This window comes from Pristiophorus japonicus, chromosome 2 (genome assembly GCF_044704955.1).
Source record: "Pristiophorus japonicus isolate sPriJap1 chromosome 2, sPriJap1.hap1, whole genome shotgun sequence".
Lineage (NCBI taxonomy): Eukaryota > Metazoa > Chordata > Chondrichthyes > Pristiophoridae > Pristiophorus > Pristiophorus japonicus.
This window is the reverse complement of record NC_091978.1, coordinates 279547304-279569832: the sequence shown is the minus strand read 5'-3', so window position 1 is coordinate 279569832 and position 22529 is coordinate 279547304. Positions and strand designations below refer to the sequence as shown.

General features: G+C 44.2%; 1 protein-coding gene across 12 annotated transcripts in view; it reads left to right on the top strand.

Annotated features, from left to right (window-relative positions):
* Positions 1–22529, top strand: part of arfip1 (ADP-ribosylation factor interacting protein 1 (arfaptin 1)) — a 271399-nt gene that overhangs the window by 210489 nt on the left and 38381 nt on the right. For 10 of the 12 annotated variants that reach the window (XR_011590530.1, XM_070871433.1, XM_070871435.1 and 7 more), the window contains 2 exons: positions 14172–14267; positions 20069–20181. Coding sequence is in view for 11 of the 12 variants with exons in the window: in XM_070871433.1 (XP_070727534.1) it covers positions 14172–14267; positions 20069–20181 (209 nt within the window). In the remaining variant the exon portion in view is untranslated. Of the gene's footprint in view, positions 1–14171; positions 14268–19189; positions 19347–20068; positions 20182–22529 lie in introns of those variants that run through there. The other 2 variants (XM_070871434.1, XM_070871429.1) reach the window with 2 other exon arrangements.

Here is a 22529-nt window from a genome sequence, read left to right as displayed (position 1 = left end):
CAATTCCTGCACCTCCTTTAAAATTGTACCATTTAGTTTATATTGCCTCTCCTACCAAAATGCACCAACAACAATTTTATATTTATATATAGGTAGAGCGTCCGAAATCCGGAAACCTTGGGAACGCTCGGGCCAAGGTTCGGTTATTTCTGTATTTTGGAACATCTTTCCGACGTCCCGAATCCGGAAACACCTGGGCCGAGGTAAGGGGGGGGGTCCGGCGGCCCAGCGGGCGAGGTGAGTCCGGCGGCCCAGCGGGGGAGGTGAGTCCGGCGGCCGAGCGGGGGAGGTGTGTCCGGCGGCCGAGCGGGGGAGGTGTGTCCGGCGGCCGAACGGGGGAGGTGTGTCCGGCGGCCCAGCGGGGGAGGTGAGTCCGGCGGCCCAGCGGGGGAGGTGCGTCCGGCGGCCCAGCGGGCGAGGTGAGTCCGGCGGCCCAGCGGGGGAGGTGTGTCCGGCGGCCCAGCGGGGGAGGTGAGTCCGGCGGCCCAGCGGGGGAGGTGTGTCCGGCGGCCCAGCGGGGGTCCAGTGGTGGGTGGGGGGGGCGGGGCGGCGGCAGGTCTGGATTTCGGAACATTTTCCGGATTTTGGACGACCCTGCCACGGATCTGTCTGGATTCCGGAACATTATGAATTTCGGAACTCTGGATTCCGGAACATTATGAATTTCGGAACTCCGGATTTCGGACACTCGACCTGTAGCTCCATTCACCTAATAAAACATCCCAAGGCGCTTCACAGGAGTGGTATAAAAAAAAACAAAGTTTGACAGCGAGCCATATAAGATGATGTTAGGGCAAAAGCTTAGTCGAAGAGATAGGTTTTAAGAAACGTCTTAAAGGAGGAAAGAGAAGTGGAGAGGTAGAGAGATTTAGGGAGGGAAAGCCAGAGCTTAGGACCTAGGCAGCTGAAAGCACAACTGCCAATGGTGGAGCATTTAAGATTGGGGATGTTCAAAGGACCAGAATAGGCAGAGCACAGAGGGGATTATAGGGCTGGGGGAGATTACAGAACTGAGGCGGGGCTAGGACATGGAGGGATTGAAAATGAGGTTGAGAATTTTAAAATCGAGGTGATGCTTAACTGGGAGCCACTGTAGGTCAACAAGCGCAGGGAAGATGGATGAGTGGGATTTTGTGCGAGTTAGCACACAGCAGGCAAAGTTTTGGATGACCTCACGTTTATGGAGGGTAGAACTATAGAGATCGGCCAGGAAAGCATTGGAATAGTCAAGTCAAGTGGTGATAAAGGCATGGATGAGAGTTTCAGCAGCAGATATGTTGTGCTAAGGGCAGAGATGGGCGATATTATGAAGGTGGAAATGAGCAGTCTTGGTGATTAGAACGGATATGAGGTAGGAAGCTCAATTTGTGATCAAATATGACACCAAAGTTGCAAACAGACTTGGTCAGCCTTGGGGAGAGGGATCAAATCAGTGGAAAGGGAATGGAGTTTGCGGTGTGGTCCGAAGGCAATGGCTTCTGTCTTCCTGATATTTAATTGGAAGAAATTTCTACTCATCCGGTGGTGGATGTCGGGCAAGCAGTCTGATAGTATAGATACGGTGGAGGGTTCGAGAGAGGTGGAGGAGAGGTAGAGCTGGGTATCGCCAGCGTACATGTGAAAACTCACATCGTGCTGCTGACGATGTCACCGAGGAGGGGCTAAGGATAGATCCTTGAGGGACACCAGAGGTGACTGTGCAGGATCGGGAAGAGAAACCATTGCAGATGATTCTATGGTTATGGCTGGAAAGAGGAATGAAACCATGCAAGTGCAGTTCCATCCAGCTGGATGACGTAGGGAGCAGAATTTTGCAGTCAATCATTTCAAATGCTGCAGACAAGTCAAGAAGGAATAGATTACCTTTGTCGCAGTTAATTAGGATGTCATTTCTGACCTTGGTAAGAGCCGTTACGGTACTGTGGCAGGGGTGGAAGACTGATTAGAGGGATTCAAACAAGGAGTTCTGAGAAAGATGGGCACGGATTTGGGAGGCGACAACACATTCAAGAACTTTGGAAAGGAAAGGGAGATTGTAGATGGGGCGATAGTTTTCAGGGACGGAGGGGGTCAAGGGTTGTTTTTTTGAGGAGAGGAATGATGGCGGCAGATTTGAAGAGAAGGGGGAGAACTGTTAACAATATCCGCTAACATGGGAGCCAGGAAGGAAAGCAATTTAGTAGGAATAGGTTCAAGAGAGCAGGAGGTTGATCTCATTGACAAGGTGATCTTGGAAAGGGCAAGAGGGGAGAAAGAGAAATATGCAAATTTCGGGTTAGGGCAGGGATGAAACCAAGAGGAAGTGAGGTTTGGTGGTCTAGGGGAAAGGAAGGGAATCGAAAGCAGAAGCAGTTTAATGGATGTTGTCCGTCTTTTTAACAAAAGTCCATGAACTCCTCTCATTCATTGTTGGAGGTGAGAGAGGAGGAGGCAGAGGAGGGTGGTTTGAGAAGACAGTCAGTGGTGGAAAAGAGAAGCCGGTTGTTATTTTTGCTGTCCTGGATGCTCTTAGATTAGTGGGCGGTTTTCATGATGGAGAGCAGGACCCGGTAGTGCTTTATATGATCTAGCCAAATCTGGTGTTGGAGGATTAGACAGTCGTCCGCCAAAGACATTCAAGTCTGTGTCCCTTGGACTTAAGGGAGCAGAGATGAGGGGTATACAGGGGATATGACTAGGATGAGAGAGTGTAATGATTTTAGTGCGGACAAGGGCATCAAAGGTGGTGGCGAGGGTGTGATTTAGTAAGCCACTAGCTGCAGAGATGTCATGGCGAATAGTAGGCCAAAGGCTAGGTAGTCGGGAATTAGAAAGTGCAGTGGTAAGGGACTTGAAGATGAGTTTTTTGCAGAGGTGGATACGAAACGAAGTGTGTTTCGGAGGGGAATGGGAATATGGATAGAGAGTGATATAAGGGCATCATGTATGTATGCTTGGGGTTACTAGCCACAAGATGGCGCCACTGTCGGGGTCATTGGGCTTTATGCACATGTGTGCGGCCCAGGTATAAAAGGCAAGCTATCATGTAATGTAATCTCTTTGGGCCCTAATAAAGCAAAGCCAAATTTGTACCTGTGTTAGTTTACAGTATTCAGTCTATCGAGTTATTACATACATAACAAAGGGAGTGGTTGGAGATTGCCTTATGGAGGGGATAGCGAGGCCATGTGAAATGATAAGATCGAGGGGATGGCCATGTATATGAATGGGGGAGTTTACATGAAGGGAGAGATTAAGGGCCCAACATTGGCCATGACTTGCATCAATTTTTTTGGAGTAAGTTGTTTTTTCTGGCGAAGTTAGAAAATGCCATTTTCTCCAAAAAATTTGCTCCAGAGTAAGTACAATTTATTTTTAAGGTCAGTTTTTTTTTCAAAAGACGTTCCCAGACACTTACGATTGTTTTGACCATTTATGCCACTTTAGCCAGCAAAAACGTTCTCCAAATCCACTTAGGTCAGCGTATGTGGCCAGCTCTGAAAAACCTTGCGGGCAGTTAAAGAAAAAGCAGCGCACATTCGGCAGACATTAGGGCAGGGATAGGGGAGGGAAGGGAACTGGAGAGGACCTCAACAACCAAGCAGCAAACATTAAGGAAAAGCTCAAACCATTACAATACAACTTTTTTTTTTTTAAAGTAGTAAATCCTACCTCATCTTTAAAGTCTGCCTGGGAAAGGCAGTGGGCTGGCCTGTGCGTGAGGCCATTCAGCCTGGGATAGGGGAGGGAAGATGTGCACCGGAGAAGTTGGACTGGAACGTCGGGGTGGGCACTAAGCGACCGGAGGAATCACAGCTCGAGGGTCTGGAAGTCTCATCTCTTCTTCCCCTCCTCCTCCTCCTTCCCCCCCCCCCCCCCCCCCCAAAAAAAAAAATCTCCTCCTGCCCAGCCCCCAATCAAAAGTTTCAAGCACAGCCACTAAATAAAAAAATAAAAGCAAAGTCCTTACTTGCCCGGGAACCTAGCAGGCCGGCCGGTGCAGGAGTCCACTCGGCCGGGGTTAGGGTACGGCGAGATCGGGCATTCCTTCGGCCAGGGGATAGGGACTGCGAGCATCGGGTTCTGCTCACAGCCCACAGGACGTGCTGGGATGGCAGGAGCATGCACGCAGCTCTCACTGAGCATGCGCGCAGGGGCTGGCAGTGCTTTGTGCATTGGCCTGTTGCTCCGCCCCCTCCTTCAGCCACCACGCCACGCCACGCCATGACTCCGAGGACGCCGAAGAGCGGGCAGGATGGGGCCCCTTTTTTTCTGGCGCCCTTTCCAGCGCGCAAAGTCGGCGCGCTTCAGGTCAGTGCGCCGAAAAAAGGGGTTGGGCAATGTTGGGCCCTATGGGAGGAAAGAAGGCCAGTGAACTCAGAGGAGAGAGAGCATGATGAGTTGGGATGGAGGTTGAAATCACCGAGAATGAGAAGGCACTCGGTGCAGAGGAAGAAAAGCAGAGGAGCCATCTCATTGAGAAAATTAGTGTGGTGTTTGGGTGGGCGGTACAGAATAAGGATTTTAAAAAAGAGATATGAGGGGTGGAACAAGGTGAAATGCTCAAAGAAGGAGAAGTTGCCGAAAAAGTAGGGAGAAAAACCAGGGTGTGATTTAGAGGTAAGGGCTACACCACCACTACGGTGGTTTGGGCGTGGAATATGGTGAAAAGTATAGCCATGTCTCCGTCAATGCCATGATGTCAATTTGATCATCCACAATAAGGTCATGGATGACAAGTGAACGTACGTTTTGGAGGGAAATGCGGAGAGGGTCAATGATGCCTAATTTATTGGCGTAGTCCAGAGGGACACAGCAGGGAGGACAGAAAGTAGATTGGCGAGATTAGCTTACAGCAGAAGCTTAGGGTGGGGAGAGAGTAAGATAGGGCAATAGGAGGCAGTGGCAAGTGCCTCGATGGGCTTTTGAAGGATGCGAAGAAAAGCACACAGGGAAGTTGTGGAATTATTTATGAGGGCGTCAAGCTTTAAGCGGTGACAGGGGAGTAGAAAGGATGATGAGTAGTGGAGAATAGGAGTTAGTGAGGGTAGAGTACATGACGGCAGAGAAAGAAAAAGAGGCACGAGGCTGCAGGAAGGTAATGAAAAAAGGAGAGATAAAAGTGATGAAACTTGGGTCCGGAGTGGCAGCCAAAACGTGCACCCGGATGAACAAGAGGAATTACTTTACAAAGACATGATTATAAAGCATTTCTGTTTGAACTCGCACTATCTTATCCGTGACTGTTTGAACTGGCAGTCTGTCATGTGACTGTTTGAACTGGCACTCTCCCATCCTATGACTCTGATAAATAAGTTAACTACGATAAATTGCATCCGCTATGTGTCAGCCAATTTCACCAGTCTGTCTGTGTCCTCCTGAAGCCTTACTATTCTCACTGTTTGCTACATGGAATCATAGAAATTAACGGCATTCGGCCCATCGTATCTGTGCCGGAATTTCGTGTCTGCAACCTTTGAAATTATGCCCTGTATACCCAAGTCTAGGTTATTACTATATATAAAAAAGAGCAGTGTAAAAGATGCATAACTTGCAAGTGGCACAGGTGCTCATGAATGAGTCTTTCAGATGAGTGCAAGTGTGTCTGGCCCTTGCATCCCTGGTGACATTTCTTTTCACTAAGAGTGCATGGCTTCTAGTAGAATCTTAAATTTGTGCTATCAGAAGGGGTATACTGCTGCTGCTTGTGAGTAAGTAAGTTTAGCGCACTTGCTAGTTGCTGAGATTGATATTTTAAACCGGAGTTTAATAAAAAAGGATTGAGATTCAGACTTGTTCCCAAATCTAAATTAACCGATCAATGTGCGGTTTGTTGGGTTTATCTAACTTGCATTATTTCATTTTTTGGCTGCATTTCTTTTGGGGTGAGAATGGTACAAGATGCTTCAGCAGATAACAGTAAAAGTTGCCAATGAAAATCATTTTTACGAACTTAAAATATTGAAATCTAAATTAGAAATTTTATAGAAAGATCGATCTGAATTTGAGCCCAGTAAATAAAACCTAAATTCCACTGCTTACTCTTTATTTATTAAAAACTGCTCCTTAAACTAATTTAGCAGCTTTTATTCCCCTCCCACCCCCCCCAGTTGGTATTATTACTTTGCCCATCTTCCACTTAGGGGGGAGTGGGCAGGTAACTGTTCCAGGGTCTATTATACTAAAGCTGCTTTTGATTGGGACACTAGCAGGGACAGAAGACAATATATTTCCCTCCCCCAGACACTTTCATCTCTTCATGATGGTACAAATGATATTGGGAATTACAGGGACAAAACCACATTCTATCAGTATTCAATATTCCATTTGCTCTTCACTTGATATTTTAGCTTACTGTGATTTACGTGCATAGAATAAACGTTCATTGTGAAATGACAATGTCACTTAGAAACGGAAAAAAATAAAAGGAAGCTATTTTAAATGGGTACTATTTTCAAGAAGAGTGGAGAACTACTCTTCACCAACTGATGTATTGCTTGGTTCTTAGGTCAATTCTGTAATTGGGTTTGTTGTGCTGGATGTTTTGATATCACCAATGCCATTTAAATTGTGCGATTGTTCCTCTTTCTGTCAACATATAGGAACAAATATTAATTTTGCAATGGTAAATACTGTGCATCGTAGCAACCTGGTTAGCTTGGCATCAAGATGATAATCTGTAGGATATCGTGGCTAAGTGGAAATTAGACTCGACAAACAGAAAAACTGAGATGTAATCAAAGCACAGGATATTAGTTCCTTTTAGAATGAAAATCATAGTGTACAATATCAAATAGTCATCCCGTTTTTTTAGGCTTCCTCATTGAATTGATGAGCTTTTGTCTTTTCACAGACTGAAAAATGTAAATTTGTAAAGCATAAGAGTTTTTATAATGAGCTGTTGTGAAACCTTTTATTTTCCACTCTTTCATGACCAGCTGCACATCTTGAGCAGAAGCCAATAATTTCTTTAAGTCTTGCTTTCCTAATGAAAGGTTTTCTACTGAAGGATGCGTTCACTGAACACGTTTGAATACCTTTAATGCCACAACAAAGATTTCCCTCCTATAGGTACTTACAGCTTTTTTTTTAATTTCCATTTTTTTCAATTAATATTTATAATTTAGACTTTATACATTCTAATGGCAAATAAGGACTTATAACTGTACTATTTAATTTAATTGTATAAAATTAAATGACTTGATGTAGATCTGTCAAGTTTACTGACCATAGAGCTAATCAACATATATTTTATAAATGGAAATGGTATTTAAACCATTTGTAACCAAATGAAAAATTACATTCATTTTTTTGGCAGAAATTGGCTGATCTTATAAAAATAATGTTTACATTTACATAATGGATAATAAATGGGTTTACAGCCTAGATCCAATTATCCTCTATATTGTTATCTTTTCACAATTGTCCCTGATTTGAACTGATGGGTGTCAGGGCTTCAGGTTGGATCTTATCTTTCAGCTCCATGGCTACAGTTTAGGTCAAATCTTGCAGACACTTCAGTGAAACTTCTTTGCATATTTTGGGTCAGGTCATCTTTTGCTGGACCATATTAAATTCATACAAAGTAAAATGTACTACACAAAATCCTTTGAATAAGGTGCGGATTGGGGACTCAGGTTGGGTCATGTTTTTCGCTGGGTTTCTTTTAACTGCTAGTTTGCTGTTTGGGTTGGGTTTTAATTGGCACTGAACTACAGCTCTTTTATCCACTGGGAGTTGTCCTTCTCTTACGGGAGATAATTGAGGTTCCACTGTATGTTTTAAAAAGAAAAAAAATGGTTTAAAGCAAAGTGCTGAACATGGAAGTACACAATATGATGTAAGTGAGCTTGGGGTTTCATTGAATGGTAGAATATAGGGCCCAAGTTTCCACATGATTTGCGCCTGATTTTTAGGAGCAACTGGTGGAGAACGGACTATCTTAGAAATCGCAATTCTCCACATTTTTTTTTTCTGCAGTTCTAGTCAGGTAGAACAGTTCTACTTTGGAACAGAATTTTTTCTTCAAAAGGGGGCGTGTCCGGCCACCGACGCCTGATTTGAAAGTTTCCACAGTGAAAACGTACTCCAAACTAAAGTAGAATGGAGCAAGTGAAGATTTTTGTAGAACTGAAAAAACCTGTTCTACACATTAAAAAATCAGGCGCAGGTTACAAATTAGGCGTCCAGAACGAGGTGGGGGGGGAGGGGGGGTGGGGGGGGGGGGGGAAGTCATTAAATTCTACAATAAATCCTTATTTATACTTCTACAAATATTATACAAATAAATCCAACCTGAATAAAAATTTATAAGCAAAGAAAAGATTAAATAAACCATCTTCCGACCTGTGTGAAAGTGCTTCAGGCAGGGAGAATGCTGCAGCCGTTTCGTTCCCGTGAGGGGGGGGGGGAGGGAACAGCCGTTTCGTTCCTGTGAGGGGGGGGGGGGAGGGAACAGCCGTTTCGTTCCTGTGAGGGGGGGGGGGGAGGGAACAGCCGTTTCGTTCCTGTGAGGGGGGGGGGGAGGGAACAGCCGTTTCGTTCCTGTGGAGGGGGGGGGGGAGGAGACAGTGAGAAGGCTGCAAGTGCTGATGTGCTGATGGCAATGTGCTTTTATTAAAAAATGTTCAAAAACTAAACAGCTACAAAGAATTACAAAAATGGCCGAGTGCCAATGTTTTTTTCACACTGAGCATGCACGAACGCTCCAACGCGCACGCGCAGCATTGCCAGCAGGAAAAAACTCATTTAAATAGTACCTGCCCCCTCCCACTTACAAAATCAGCGTGAGTGTAGGCTCCGCCCCCCTGGGCGCCGTGCCAGGCAGACAAGGAGCTGCAGAACGCTCCAGAATTGCGAGTTTTTTTTAGGTGCCAAAAACGGGCGCCCAGCTCGGAGGAGCGCCCATTTTTTATCATGTGGAAACTTGGGCCCATAATGTCTGAAGTAAGCAACTGATTTCAGGTGTGCAATTGTGAGAAGTTGCTGCTTGGAGATAGGGAATCCCCTACAGGCAAAGTGGGTTTTGAGTTGCTCACACAGCACCTGAGGAGAGTGGTGTAAAGCAACACTTGTGCTCGCTTCTCTTGGCAACTGGTTCAGAAAGACTGTTGGAGGTCTAGGATCAGGTTGCCCCTGTTAAGTTGTACTACTCTTGTAGAGCTATTTGCATGTGTTAATAGCTGTTAAGTTTTAGATTTAAGTTCTGAACCAGATAGAGTTTAATTTCTCTGCGCAACAGATCGTTATGCTTATCTGAAATCATCTGGTTAAAGGAACTAAAATGTCTTCAAGCAAAGTGATTCCTTTATATTGAATTGACTACCGCAGTAAATGTGAAACTGCTGAATTTGTGCTTCTTACTTTGAAATCTGTGTAACCAGCTAGGCTGTGATTAGAATGGAATACACCTTTTAATGAAAATGGATTTGACTTTTAAAAGCCAAAAGCAACCACGCTGTGCAAGTTGATCTTTAAACAAGTGAAGTTGTTGAAAGGTCAACACTGACTGTGGGAATCATAGTTTAAAAGTTCAGTTTGAGCGAACTGAAAGTTTTCTTACTGGTTTATATAGTCTCTTTGCAAGGGCACTCCTGATTGATACATGGTAAATATCAGGGCCGTCATAGGTAAATCCCATGGCTGCTCGATTAAATGGCTTGATTGATTTACCTGACCTTTGGTTGTGCTAAAAATACGCCAGCATGTTCAATGTTAATGCGTCAGTTTTTCATTTTGTGTTCTTCAAATTGTAAAATAATTATGTGCATACTTGATTGACATTTCAAGGAATTACATAGAAGTCTGAAACATTACATATAAAGAAACAAAAATCACTTGATGTGGCTTTTGTGGAGAGGAGTGTAATTAGCATTTCAATTCTGATTTTTCTCCTTGAAGTACTTTTTGTATGCAGAAGCAGAGCTGACTCCCACCAACCAAAAGCAGCCCAGTAACCTATCAGATGATGGATAAGACTGCAAACTATGCTTCTGTTAAGATAAAGTAACTCATTTGCTGACTGAACTTTTACACTTTGTCTAAAAGCTTTTCAGGAAATTGCATTTCACATTTAAATCACCTTTGTAACTAATTGATTTTCCTGATGAGACAGCTAGATTTTCTACTCTCTGAGCTATTTAAAATGCTGTTGAGGACAGTTAGCATGTCAGAATATATAGATAACGTTGAGATTTCCCACATGTTGTACACCACTGCCCACATCCATGTACAATTCATGGGAAATCTCTACATTTATGTAATTGAGTCATCATCCCAAATTGAAAGAACAGATACATTAGATCACAGCTTTGAAATCACTCTTGATATTCCCTAATATTAATGTAATTTTAATTTCTTTGTGTTTGTATATATGTAGTTATTTGGTTTTGGGTGAGCTTCAAAGCCAGTAGCAACTCTGTGGAGGTGTGAATTGTGTACCTACCTACCTTTGACGTGTCATGACATTCAGGGCTAGGGCATTTTCAAATAAATTTCAGTCGACTTCCTGTTACTTCTACAATTTATTTGTAGATATAATGAATTAACTGTCAGCATCTACAAAGATCCGAAGTGTGTACAGTCAAACCCTTCATTTAACGACGTAGAGCATGATTGTAAAGCCCCGTAACCTGACTAGTAAACTCAAATGGAAGAGTTCCATGGTTCCATAAAGCAACATGGTGAGAGAGTCTGTAACCATAGAGTCCCAGTAATAGGAACAGGAGTAGGCCATTCAGCCCCTCAAGCATGTTCCGTCATTCAGTTAGATCATGGCTGATCTATATCTTAACTCCATTTACCATTATAATTTTCCAGTAAGCTGAATAATGATACCAGTGTTATACATGTCTTTATTGAATGTTACATTTTACAATCAAGGCAGGCAAGCATTGGACGATAACTACTCTAAGTGCTTCATACATCTATATAGAGAACAAAATAATCTAGCATTATTAATCCTTTTCTATCTCCCAAAGTGCTTCATGACCAATTAAATATTTTTGAAGTATAATCACTATGGTTTTGTCGGCAAATATGGCAAACAACTTGCGCACAGCAAATTCACACAAGTAGCAAATTAGTTACCAGTTAATCTCTTTTGGTGGTGTTGATTTAGGGATAAATGTTGGCCAGGATGTGGGGAGAACTACATGCTCTTGTTCAATTCTGCCATGGAATCTACCTGAATACCTCGGTTTCACATCTAATCTGAAAGATGTACCTCTGTCAGTGTAGCACTTCCTCAGTATTTCATGCACATGGAACCCTAGATTATGTGCTGAGTTCCTGGAATGGGGTTTGAATCCACAATCTTCTAACTCCAAGCCATACATGTTGGTACTGAGCCAAGCTGACACTTGAAAATACATTCTATTATATAGCACCGCCTCTACACACACCCCGCCAATGAGTAGCTTTCCACAAATTCACCTGGTCCATCTCTTCAGTTAGACTTTAATGATTTGAGATGTTGGAGCAGGTTTTCCTATTGGCCCTTCCTGTGGGGCAGATATTGTGCCCCTGATTTTGGCCAATTTCCTATCTTCTCCAGATGGTTTTGCCGCAATCTGGTTGTCTGCTTCAAGCTGACTGAGGGAGGTAGCTGCACCACGTGGCATGGTCAGTAGGCTTGGCAGAAAATAAATTTTCTGTGCTTCTGTTATTCACATCTTAACTCGATACTCCTTCCCATATTTTTGTGAACATGCTGTAGACCTGGCATCTTTTCCAGAGGAACATTGTGGAAGGATTGGGAAGCCAGCAGAACAACTCTCCATATTGTTTTCATCTCCCCTGCCCTCCTCTCTCCTCCCCCCCCGCCATCCCAACCACAATTGCTGCAAAACTGCAAGTAGTTATAATCTGAGTAAATATGCATTTGCACAAAGATAGACATCTAACCAGGTCTAACCTGAGACTGATTTGGGAACCGGTGTAACTGCAGAGGAATGGCTCTGTGCTGTGGGATCAATCCAAAACTAAGTTTACCACAGAGTTCCTCTTCAAACCAGTCATTAGGTTCTTCCATTTTCACCTTCTTCCCTCCCAAAAAGAACAAAGTAGTTCAATTCCCAGGGAAACATGATTTGATGTGTCTAAGAAATGTCTGAATCCCATTATTGAAGTTCCTGGACACGGTCAAATTTAAGACTAAAAGCTCAAAATAAAGGCATACAAGCAGGCGAGAAATCCATCATTCCAAAATGAAGAATAATGCAGATTAAAAAGTCAGGTCCTGGTATAACTTTCCACTCCTGCACTAGCGGTGAGAGATTTGACGACCTGTGGACTGTGCAGAGATTAAAAACAGTGCCTTTGCTAAACTAGAGGAGACATTGGCTTGTAGTGATACCTGCCCAATCATCCAAGCAAATTACTAAAGAAGAGGATCATATTTCAGCCATAGAGGATCAGATGGGGAAGGCAGTAAGTGAAATTACAGATCTAAAAATGAAATGAGGAACTATTAGAAATTAAGGAGGCTACATGAAGAATTATTGTGTGCCCACAAAAATCATTTAAAACAGCATCCTGCAAAACAGGTGAAAAATAACTGCTAGCAACATGAAGAATGACTGCTTTGTGTTCTTTGGCATGGGATCAGAGTCATTCTTTTGGGATACTTTGAAACCGAGATCCACAGACACTTCAGAATGCCACACAAACTGGAAAATCTTTCTACCTAATCCAATCCAATCTCAGTTTAATCCACTGAAATCGCTCCACATTCACAAACTGGCACACATTTTAACTATTCACCTGCAATCCAAATGATATGAATACTGTGTAGAGCCGCGGGTAATAAATTTGAAGGTAATGCATCTCCCACCACTTCACATAGTTTTGCGTTGAAATACATAATTAAAATTAGACTGTAACTTAGAAAAAAACCTGAGAATTAACATCACAAATGAAAAATGCTGCAGGAGTCAGTGAGCAATTACATATATTTCTGCACTGAGGCAGGTCACAACTCATTAATGTGTGACTGACTTATCAGTGCTTTCTCACTTCTGGAATTAATTTTCATTTTGATCCCCTCCTCACTTGACGCATTTCACTGACTATATACACTTTAAGATGCACATTGCGTGGTGGTCATTTTGCAGTTATAGAAAATTCTAAAACCCAAATTTTTGTCACCTAACTGTTGAAACTTGATTTATTTCATCTGCTCTTATTTATGAGCCTGCTGGTGTCCTGCACTATGGCCCCAGATTTCCATGTTTGGCTCTTTCTAGTTTTGACATTTAGCAGTGTTTCATTTCTTAGAGTTGTGATTAAAGCATTGGTGATGTTGATTGCCGCAGTACGGTATGTTCAAGGTGTTGTTTCTTGTACCAGTGGGAAATTGGATATGTTGGATGCAAAACCCAGCAGTTTTACCAAAATAGTAACTGCTGGCACAAAAATTGTAGCTATCATATTTCTCAAACATTTTTTAGGTGTAGTCACTAATTACAATATTGGAAAATTACTGAAAGTACATTGTGCAGGTTTTTGTGGTTTCTGGCTCATCCCTCATATATCATTCTTTTGGTTACACCTAAACCAGTATTGAAAAATAATTTGTCAGATAGAACTGGAAAATATTTCTACCTAATCCAATTCAATCCAATCTCCGTTTAATCCCCTGAAATCGCTCCACATTCACAAACTGGCACACATGCACTGGGCTAACAGCACTTCTTAGGTCTTTTTTCTTGTATATTACATTTGCCCTAATTGTGTGTCATAATTGTGCTTTGTAGACACAAGAATAGCATATCCTTTTTAAAAACACTTGGTGACGGCGCTCAATGTAGTTGATGATCTATATGTAGTTTAGGACTAGCAAAAAATATTTGGAGATGTTGTGATGTGCAGATTTATTGCAAGTACTTTTCTGGCATTTCTATTAAATAGATTCTCTGATGTAAATGTAAGACTAGTTGATATTTTCCATTCAGTTTCTTAATTTGTGTGTATAATGTATGTTTGTTTATCTCCCCACCCACCCCTCCTGAACTAAGAAGACAGTTTGGCAGATCTATGGAATGGATGTTAAAACTGTTCTGTTAAAATGTTGTCAATCTTGTTCATTGTTTTTGTGCAGCTTTCCTGGAAATGGTCACGTTATATCAGTTTGAAAATGCTCCATTCTTCAGTTGCCTTTGGTATTTCTTACTGTTAATCTTTGCTATTTTCAGGTTCCTCTTTCTTTCCAAAGAGTCCAGTTATGTTTCCCAGCAATGCAGCTGCTACCAGATTGGCTGAACAAGCACAGGATGTTTCTGGTCTTGCAGGTATTCACTGCTCTGCCTGGAAAAAATGATTCAATTTTTCAGCCGGCAATACACTTACAGGCTATAATATCTTCTAAGTAATTGCATTACTCTCTTCAGATCTGCATGATGCTTACAGGCATTAATGGACAATTGATGCAAAGTTTCGGTGGCTTTTCCTCTTTTTAATCCTTTATTCAGGCTTCCACCTTACCGAGCATGGACTCTTCAAGTTTGTCAGCAGCTAATGTTTGGGTTGCTTTTGCTGTGCTTAAATTCTTAATACTGATCACTTTTCCGGTCGGGAACATTTTGCTGTTGTTTCATATAGGTCACATGAAATGCAAGCTGAAACCATAAATTGAAAGTGACTGTTAGAATTTGGCTTCAGTAATAACAATGGTGAAGAGCACTTTGATCACTGACACTATTTACTACACGTGCAGCGTCGAGAATCTGGAACCCTCAGGACCGAGACCGTTCCGGATTTCGGGCTTTTCCGGATTTTCGATTGTCTTTCTGACATCACGAATCCAGAAACATCTGAGCCCAGGTTCGGGTATTTCCGTACGTCAGAAAGGGGGGGTGGGGGTCCCTGCCGAGCGGGGCCCCGCCGAGGGGGAGCTGTTCGGGCAGGGCCCCCCGTCTCGGAGGAGGTGTCCAGGAGGGCTGGCGAGGCCAGAGGTCGGGCAGCGGCGGGGCCCCAGGGTCGGTGGGTCCGGATTCTGGAACATTTTACAGATACCGGATGACCCTGCCACCGATCGGTCCGGATTTCGGAACTCCGGATTTTCGACGCTGCACCTGTATTACAATTTTGCTCGGCAATGATAAATCCTATCCAAATGCAAAAAAAAAATTCATGTGCATATAAGTGAACTATAAAATGTATGTGATTTTATTCAGTGAGCAGTTAAGTAGAAAATTTCCGGATTCAATTCCCAACTGAACTGTATCAGCTGATCTCAACCAGGGGCTACATTTGGCTTCAGGATCCTAGGACATAGATGGAAAAATCAGCCAGGATTCCTGCTCTTGATCACTATCCAGCAAGTCTTGCTGGAAAGTGCACATGCGGATGCCTGGTATGGTGACGGCAGGATCTGGTCTTGCTACCAAATAGTAGTCAAATAGTCTGCCAACAATTGTCCTGAATAATGGCCACTTGGACAAAATACTGGAGGGAAACTGGCTCCCATGGAGCCATATTCCAGTAAGGTGTATGTGCTTTAGAAGAGAGCTATTTTATCTGATCGTGCTTGGGAGTTTTTTTAAGCATCATTTTTTTAGTGTAAAGTACAAAGTTCACTGCTAGAACTAACATATTAACCTCCTATCTACTGTGTTAAATGGAACTTTTAACCAAATTATTTCTAGGTGGTCCAGCTGCTCTGTTCTCCTCTGAGGATTACTTCATGAGATTAAATGGGTCTTTAATTTCGTTCCGTCTGTCAGAAATACTTTGCACGTTTCATTTTCTTTTTCAAAGTTGGCCTTTTTTGGGGATTTCCTTTTATTAACATGCTACAGTCATTGAATAGTGCCTTTATAGGGCCCAAGTTTCCACACGCGCCTAGAACGGCGCAGTCCCGACCTGGACGCCCGTTTTTCGCGCCACAAAGTGCGCCTAAAAAAATCCTCGGTATTCTCCACCTACTTGCAGGTCCTCTGGCCCTCGGCGCAGCCAGCACGAGCTGTGGGGGGGCGGAGCCAGGTCCCTGCGCTGAAAACAGTGCCGGGACCTCTGCACATGTGCGCTACAGTGGGCACGCAAGTGCAGTAGCTCCAGGCGCTGAACTGTGTGGGAGGGGCCCGAAGCACGCAGCCCCTAGCCCTGGCTGAATGGCCTCACTGGGGCTGCGTGAATAAGGCTCCTCCCACGGCCAGCTTCCATGGGGGGAAAAATGTCATTAGATGCATTTAAACTTTCATAAAGCACAATTGGCACACCCAGTTAATGTAGCTTGATGCTTTGTGTCACTGTATTTGCATTTACAGAACAATATTGTCACATGGAGTCACTTGCACATGAACAGGAAAGCAAATGTGCTTACCCATAGTGAAAATAATTCAAACTTTTATTTTTAAGGAGCGGTAGGTAGAAAGATTCTATAGTGGGTTTTTTTTCCTCATACCCTTTTGTGTTTTAACCAGCACGCAGCTGTTTAAACGAATATTAGTTCTTGCCTTAAATAAAAACAGAGAAAATACTGGAAATACTCAGCAGGTCAGGCAGTATCTGTGGCGAGAGAAAATTGCTAGTTCTGATGAAGGGTTATCGACCTGAAATGTTAGTTCTGCTTCTCTCTCCACAGATGCTGCCTGACCTGCTGAGTATTTCCAGCATTTTCTGTTTTTATTTCAGATTTCCAGCATCTGACATATTTTGCTTTTGTATTACAGGTGCAACGTCCGAAATCCAGAATCCTCAGGACCGAATTCGTTCTGTTTTTTCCCCCCAGATTTCAGACAAGAAAATCAATCGTCTGAAATCCAAAATCCTCGACCGAATCCGTGCCGGGTTTTGAACTGCGAGGTCCGAAATCCGGCAAAACCAAAAATCTTGCACGGATAAGGTCGAGGATTCCAGATTTCAGACTTGATTTTCTTGTCTGAAATCCAGAATCCTCGGCTGAATCCATGCTGGATTTTGTGTTTTGCCTCAAAATGTCCGGTTTTCGGAGTTCCGGATTTGGGACATTGCACCTATAGTTCTTACCTTTGCAGCATTCTCTTTCTTCTGTTCTGTCAGCCATGTCTAGCTTGCACTAAAATCATGTGGTGGGCTCCAACTGAAACATATTGTCATGCTGTGATGCAGGTATAACCAAGTGTGCCTTTATATCATTTATTGGCGTTTGTCCATATTGCTATTGTCATTAACCACTTTAGTTCTATTGGCCCTAAGTTTCGACATGATTTGCTCCTGATTTTTAGGAGCAACTGGTGTAGAACGGAGTATCTTAGAAATCGGAATTCTCGCCATTTAATTTGCTCCAGTTCTAGTCAGTTAGAACAGTTTCACTTTGGAACAGAATTTTCTTTTCAAAAGGGGGCGTGTCCGACTACTTACGCCTGTTTTCAAAGTTTCGTCAGTGAAAACTTACTCCAAACTAACTTAGAATGGAGTAAGTGAAGATTTTTGTACGCTCGAAAAAACATAGTCTACACTTTAGAAAATCGGGCGTAGGTTACAAATCGGGCGTAGGGAATGGGTTGGGGGAGGTTTAAAGGGAAGTTTACAAACATTAAACACTTCAGTTTTACAAATAAAGAGCCATCATCAATAATAAATGATAAAAACATCAATAAATCAACCAATAAATCAATCAAAAAGAATTAATAAATAATTTTTTTATTTAAATCAATAAATAAAACATTTTCTACTTACCGACTGCAGCACCGGGAGCCCTCCAACAGTGTGCTGGGATCCCCCCCTCTCCCCCCCCCCCCCCGCAGTGTGTCTCTGTCAGTGTCTCTATCTCTCTGTCTGTCTGTGTGTCTCTCATTCTCTGTCTGTCAGTGTCTGTGTTTCTGACAGCGAGGGGAGGGGGAGGAGGGTGGTAGAGGGAGAGAGGGGGTAGCAGAGGGAGAGATGGGGGAGAAGGAGGAGGGGGTGGGAAAGGAGATATGAGGGGGGGAGGGGGGGGAGGGAAAGGAAAGGGGGGGGAAGGAGATGGGGGAGGGAGGCTGAACGGGCCGGGCCCGAGACTTCGGTCAGGGCCCGTCCCCAGCACCAGATTTACAGGTAGGTGGCGTTGGGTCGGGTCGGGGGGGTGGTGGGAGGGAGGTCGGTTCGGTTCGGGTCGGGGGGGGGGGTGAGGGAGGGAGAGGGAGGTCGGGTCGGGTCCAGTCGGGGGGTGGGGGGGGGGAAGCGGGAGTCGTGTCGGGGGCGGAGGGGGGGAAGCGGGAGTCGGGTCCAGGGTTGGGGGGAGCGGGAGTAGGCTCGGTGTCCGGTCCAGTCCGGGGGCGGGAAGCGGGAGTCGAGTCGGGTCCAGGGTTGGGGGGAGCGGGAGTAGGCTTGGTGTCGGGTCCAATCGGGGGGGGAGAGCGGGAGTCGTGTCGGTGTCGGGGGCGGAGGGGGGAAAGCGGGAGTCGGGTCGGGTTCGGGGGAGAAGCGGGAGTCGGGTTGGTGTCGGGTTCAGCCCGGAGGGGGGGGGGGCGGGAGTCGGGTCCAGGGTTGGGGGGAGCGGGAGTAGGCTCGGTGTCGGGTCCAGTCCGGGGGCGGGAAGCGGGAGTCGAGTCGGGTCCAGGGTTGGGGGGAGCGGGAGTAGGCTCGGTGTCGGGTCCACTCGGGGGGGGGAGCGGGAGTCGTGTCGGTGTCGGGGGCGGAGGGGGGGAAGCGGGAGTCGGGTCGGGAGGAAGCAGGAGCTGGCCGTGGGAGGAGCCTTATGCACACAGCCCCAGTGAGGCCATTGGGCCAGGGCTAGGGGCTGCGTGCTTCGGCCCCTCCCACACAATTTCGGGCGCCTGGAGCTACTGCACTTGTGCGCATGTGCAGAGGTCCCGGCACTGTTTTCAGCGCAGCGACCTGGCTCTGCCCCCTACAGCTCCTGCTGCGCTGCGCCGACCTGCAAACGACCTGCAGGGAGCTGGAGAATCTGGAAGTTTTTTTTAGGCGCACTTTGTGGCGCGAAAAACGGGCGTCCAGGTCGGGACTGCGCCGTTCTAGGCACGGCTCGAAACTTGGGCCCATAACATGCAGAAAGTGGAAAGTGGCCAGATTAGAATATAAAAGTGTAGTAGTTTCACTGCTTTCACCTTTTCCACCTCCAGTTTGTTCCTATGCTTTCTCCCTCTTCTGCCCCCCCCCTCCCCCACACACAACTTCCTTTTGAGATGATGCTGGGGTATGTTCCTTTGGCGCTAGCAGGTCTCTGATACCTCATCCACATGACTATCATTCTGCATAAGCTTTGACAGAGCCAGCAGGGTATTTAAGAACATAAGAAATAGGAGCAGGAGTAGGCCATTTAGCCCCTTGTGCCTGCTCCGCCATTTAATAAGACCATAGTGCAATCACAAGCCAAGCCAGATCCTATCCTGAAATGATATCCACACATGGACACTTTGAGCAGGAGTTACTGGATTACATTTTGGGTAAGAACCTGATCTTTCTCAGAGTATGACACATTGTTTTAATGTTCCTGATCTTGAGTTTCCTGAAAATAAGTATGGCAGAAATCCTCTTTATAACATCCTAAGGATACGCAATGTGTAGGTTGCCACCAAGTGTCAAAGCCCTGGTTAAAAATAGCTACGTCACAGATCTGTTCACCCTCCATGTAAATGTCTCCAGTGTCGCTGAATTTAGATTTGCTCTGATGTATAACTTAAAAGAATGCTGCCAAATAAAATCTGATGATGGCCTTATCAAGTATTCATTTCTTTCTTCAACCCCTTGTCACAATAGATTAGAAAGATGTAGAATTTTAAATTGCATCATTTAATGATTGGATTCCAGACAGAATTCCCACCTTTCTGCTGTTTTGAGGCTAAAACATGGCGGCTCCCAATATCACATGCTGTTCATTGTGAATCAGAAACAGCACTGAGCTATATAAATCTCTATGTAAGTTTCTGAATAGGAAGCTTAAGTTGACTGCAACATATGCATTGAAGGTGGGTCGGAGTAGTTGTCCTGTGCACATGTTTCCTGGCTCTGTTTTTAATTTGTCATCTCGATTACTCACAGTCTTGGGTTCACTTGTTTAATCCAACTTTGTTTGAATATGTTCTTTCAAGTTAATTCTGCCTCTTGAGCTTTTTGTGTGAGGTGTTATTTACGTATTGACTGTATATGTTGCTTCCTTTAAAAACAGGTAGTGTGAAGAACACTCAAAGTGGTCCAGTTGTCATTACAGATGATCTATCTAAGAATATTGCTCTTGAAAAACTTGAACAGGTGAAAAAATGGAGCATTAGCACATACAAGGTACGTGGTGTGGAGCTGTTTTCCATATGTTCTCAGCTGAAATAAAGTGTGCAGTTGTTCAGTAAAAGTGTAGAAAATGGCTCCTGGACATTATAATACAAGGTGTTGGCGGTGTGGTTTACATTACCAGCTCGTAATAGTGTGCTATTTAGACATGTACTTTGTAGCCTGTGCTTTTAATAGTGTCGACTTTTAAGGAAATATTGGGGAAAACAGCAATTAATTGTTTCTTCACTATATTAAACCTGTTGTACAGTGTTTATATGCAATTGAGAAAAGTAACCTTGGTTTGACTTTTTGGGCTCCAACTGCAGCTCCCCACCCACCTAAATCTTTTGGATTTTTGCCTTGTCTCACACCATTTGCTGGCCAATAAAAGCAAATTGGTGACTTGCTGCAAACCTCTGTTATTGCTACTTTTGAGCCAACAAAATGTCAGTGAAATTACAACTCTGTTATTAGTTAAAATGCAATTGTGACCTGTCTGCACTATCAACTTGTTAAACTTTCACATTGTGCTTTGTAGTACTTTATACAGTTTTAATTTATTTGATTAACAAATCCTAGAACATGTCACTAAAGCCCAAAGGTAGCGTTAAATGTATCTTGAAATGTACAATTAGGTTTTTTTTTGTGTAACAAGACTGACGGTGTTGTAAATTTTAAGTGATGCCCATGGAACTGATTAGTGCAGTGTTCAACAGAATCCTTGATTATATCACCATTCTTGTTCCCTTAGTAGCTCATATGCTGGTGTGTAGTACACTGAAATATTTGAAAATGCCATGACTTTTTTGTCATTGAGAAGACGTTTACATGAAAGATAGAGAAACCTAGAAACATAGAAAATAGGTGCAGGAATAGGCCATTCGGCCCTTCGAGTCTGCACCACCATTCAATAAGATCATGGCTGATCATTCACCTCAGTACCCCTTTCCTGCTTTCTCTCCATACCCCTTGATCCCTTTAGCCATAAGGGCTATATCTAACTCCCTCTATCTATCCAATGAACTGGCATCAACAACACTCTGCGGTAGGGAATTCCACAAGTTAACAACTCTCTGAGTGAAGAAGTTTCTCCTCATCTCAGTCCTAAATGGCTTACCCCTTATCGTTAGACTGTGTGCCCTGGTTCTGGACTTCACAACATCGGGAATATTTTTCCAGCATCTAACCTGTCCAGTCCTGTCAGAATTTTATATGTTTCTATGAGATCCCCTCTCATCCTTCTAAACTCCAGTGAATACAGGCCCAGTCGATCCAGTCTCTCCTCATATGTCAGACCTGCCATCCCGGGAATCAGTCTGGTGAACCTTCGCTGCACTCCCTCAATAGCAAGAACATCCTTCCTCAGATTAGGAGACCAAAACTGAGCACAATATTCCAGGTGAGGCCTCACCAAGACCCTGCACAACTGCAGTAAGACCTCCCTGCTCCTATACTCAAATTTGCCGCCTTCACCGCCTGCTGTACCTGTATGTCAACTTTCAATGACTGATGTACCATGAGACCCAAGTCTCGTTGCACCTCCCCTTTTTACTAATCTGTCACCATTCAGATAATCTGCCTTCCTGTTTTTGCCACCAAAGTGGATAACCTCACATTTATCCACATTATACTGCATCTGCCATGCATTTGCCCACTCACCTAACCTGTCCAAGTCACCCTGCAGCCTCTTAGCGTCCTCTCACAGCTCACACTGCCACCCAGCTTAGTGTCATCTGCAAACTTGGAGATATTACACTCAATTCCTTCATCTAAATCATTGGTGTATATTGTAAATAGCTGGGGTCCCAGCACTGAGCCCTGCGGCACCCCACTAGTCACTGCCTGCCATTCTGAAAAGGACCCGTTTATCCCGACTCTCTGCTTCCTGTCTGCCAACCAGTTCTCTATCCACATCAGTACATTACCCCCAATACCATGTGCTTTAATTTTGCACACCAATCTCTTGTGTGGGATCTTTTCAAAAGCCTTTTGAAAGTCCAAATACACCACATCCACCGGTTCTCCCTTGTCCACTCTACTAGTTACATCCTCAAAAAATTCTAGAAGATTTGTCAAGCATGATTTCTCTTTCATAAAATCTGTCCTGTCACTGCTTTCCAAATGCGCTGCTGTTTCATCTTTAATCATTGATTCCAACATTTTCCCCACTACTGATGTCAGGCTAACCGGTCTATAATTACCCGTTTTCTCTCTCACTCCTTTTTTTAAAAGTGGTGTTACCTTAGCTACCCTCCAGTCCATAGGAACTGATCTAGAGTCGATAGACTGTTGGAAAATGATCACCAATGCATCCACTATTTCTAGGGCCACTTAGGTACTCTGGGATGCAGACCATCAGG